The following is a 2123-nucleotide window of genomic DNA, read 5'->3' as shown; positions in this document are numbered from 1 at the left end:
TAGAGGCAACAATTCCTTCACCAAGGAATTCCTTTTCCAAAAATGTTGCCTTAAGTCCTACGAACACCTTTTGTTCATTAGGAAGGTAAAAGTAATAACCCCTAGTTTGCTTGGGGTACCCTACAAAATAACACTTATCGGACCTAGGACCCAGTTTGTCAGTTTGAGAACGTTTAACATAAGCCGGACATCCCCAAATTCTAAGGTATGAAAGTGTCGGCTTACGCCCAGTCCATATCTCATATGGAGTCTTCTCAACAGACTTACTTGGAACCTTATTTAGTATTATACACGCAGACTCTAAAGCATAACCCCAAAAAGATAGAGGCAGACTAGTAAACCCTATCATGGATCGAACCATGTCTAACAGAGTTCGATTCCTCCTTTCGGATACACCATTATGCTGAGGTGTTCCTGGAGGGGTCCATTGTGAGAGAATCCCATTCTCCTCTAGATAAGTCAAGAAATCACCGGAAAGGTATTCTCCTCCTCGGTCTGACCGAAGGATCTTAATACTCTTTCCAGTCTGTTTTTCTACTTCATTACGAAATCGTTTGAACATTTCAAATGATTCCGACTTATGCTTCATCAGATAGACATACCCATACCTGGATAGGTCATCTGTGAAGGTTATGAAGTAGGCATAATCACCTTTGGCACTTACGTTCATAGGTCCACATACATCAGTATGTATGAGGCCAAGAACATCGCTGGCTCGTTCACCCTTTCCAGAAAAAGGTGACTTGGTCATTTTACCCAGTAGACAGGATTCACAAGTTGGCAATGATTCACAATCATTGATTTCTAAAATGCCTTGTTGGGCTAACCTGTAGAAATGCCTTGTTGGGCTAACCTGTTTATCCTGTTTTTGTTTATATGACCAAGCCGGCAATGCCATAAATAGGTTTCATTGACTTTATCTAATTTAGGGTGTTTATTAGATGTGTACATTACATTCACAGGCAATGATAGAGTATAAATGCCATATTTCATTTGTCCGCTGAAAATTTTAGTATCATTCAAAATGATATCACAAAATCTTTCATTTATATAAAAGGTATAACCATTCTTGGCCAAAAAGCCTACAGAGATGACATTCATCAAGAATGCTGGACAAAAGTGACAATCATCTAACATAACTACTCCAGACTCAAAAAATAACTCAATGACTCCTAAAGCTAGGACTGGAACAGATCTTCCATCACCAACATTTAGGAATCGATCGCCGTTCTTGAATCTTCTACTTACTTGAAGTCCCTGCAAAGAATTGCAAATATTAATTGGACTTCCGGTATCCAATACCCAGGTAGTAGAATCATAAACAGAAAAATTACAAGATGTTATCATATAATTACCTTGTGCAGCAACTGTTTGCTGTATTTTCTTCTTTGGCCTGTTTGGATCAAGGGACGCTAAATAAGCCGAACAGTTCCGCTTCCAGTGACCCTGCTTCTTGCAGAAGAAGCATTCTGCCTTACTCTGATCAGATTTCTGCTTCATAGTCTGTTTGGGCTTAGAGACCCCAGCACAAGCTTTCTGCACCTTCTTCTTCTTTCCTTTCTTAAAGGAAGAAAGTCCTGCAGAAGTCCCACCTACCACATTCACCGACTCCTTTTTGAGTTGGTGATCCTTCTCATAGGTCTGCAGTAAACCTAGCAAACCATGATAGGATACTTCAGGTTTAGTCATTCTATAATGACTAAGGAAGGTCAGGTAGGACTTGGGAAGTGAATTCAAAATGGCATCCTTGCCCAATTGCTCGTGCAAAGGAAAGCCAAGTTTACTTAGGCGATCAATTTGTTCGACCATGTACAATACATGATCGGTGACCGATGCCTCTTCCCTCATGCGGGCATTGAATATAGCGCAGGAGGTCTTATGTCGTTCAACATCATCAGGTGTGCCGAAAGACTCCTTCAACATTTGAAGGATTTCCACTGGCTGCGCTTCCTCGAATTTACGACTAAACTCGTCATTCATCGAGGCCCTCATGATGCAACGCACTGTAGTGCGATCGTTGAGCCACTTCTGATAAGCGTCTCTGATTGCACGTGGTGCATTGGCTGCAGGTTCCTCAGGTGCAGGATCCGATATCACATACAGGATCCGCTCATGCTCTAATA

At 41.5% G+C, this 2123-nt stretch overlaps 1 protein-coding gene across 1 annotated transcript; it reads right to left on the bottom strand.

Moving 5' to 3' along the window:
* Positions 1-1127: 1127 nt before the first annotated feature.
* On the bottom strand, positions 1128-1747 carry LOC120105596. Its single transcript, XM_039118191.1, has 2 exons — positions 1356-1747; positions 1128-1257 (listed from the first exon to the last, which is right to left on the bottom strand). Exons 1-2 carry the CDS (start codon positions 1687-1689, stop codon positions 1241-1243), a joined length of 351 nt encoding a protein of 116 aa, XP_038974119.1. The 5' UTR covers positions 1690-1747; the 3' UTR covers positions 1128-1240.
* Between the last annotated feature and the right edge of the window lie 376 nt (positions 1748-2123).

This window comes from Phoenix dactylifera, unplaced genomic scaffold, assembly GCF_009389715.1.
Source record: "Phoenix dactylifera cultivar Barhee BC4 unplaced genomic scaffold, palm_55x_up_171113_PBpolish2nd_filt_p 000317F, whole genome shotgun sequence".
NCBI classification, from domain to species: Eukaryota; Viridiplantae; Streptophyta; class Magnoliopsida; order Arecales; family Arecaceae; genus Phoenix; species Phoenix dactylifera.
Note: the sequence above shows the minus strand (reverse complement) of the source record. Positions and strands in the feature narration are given on the sequence as shown.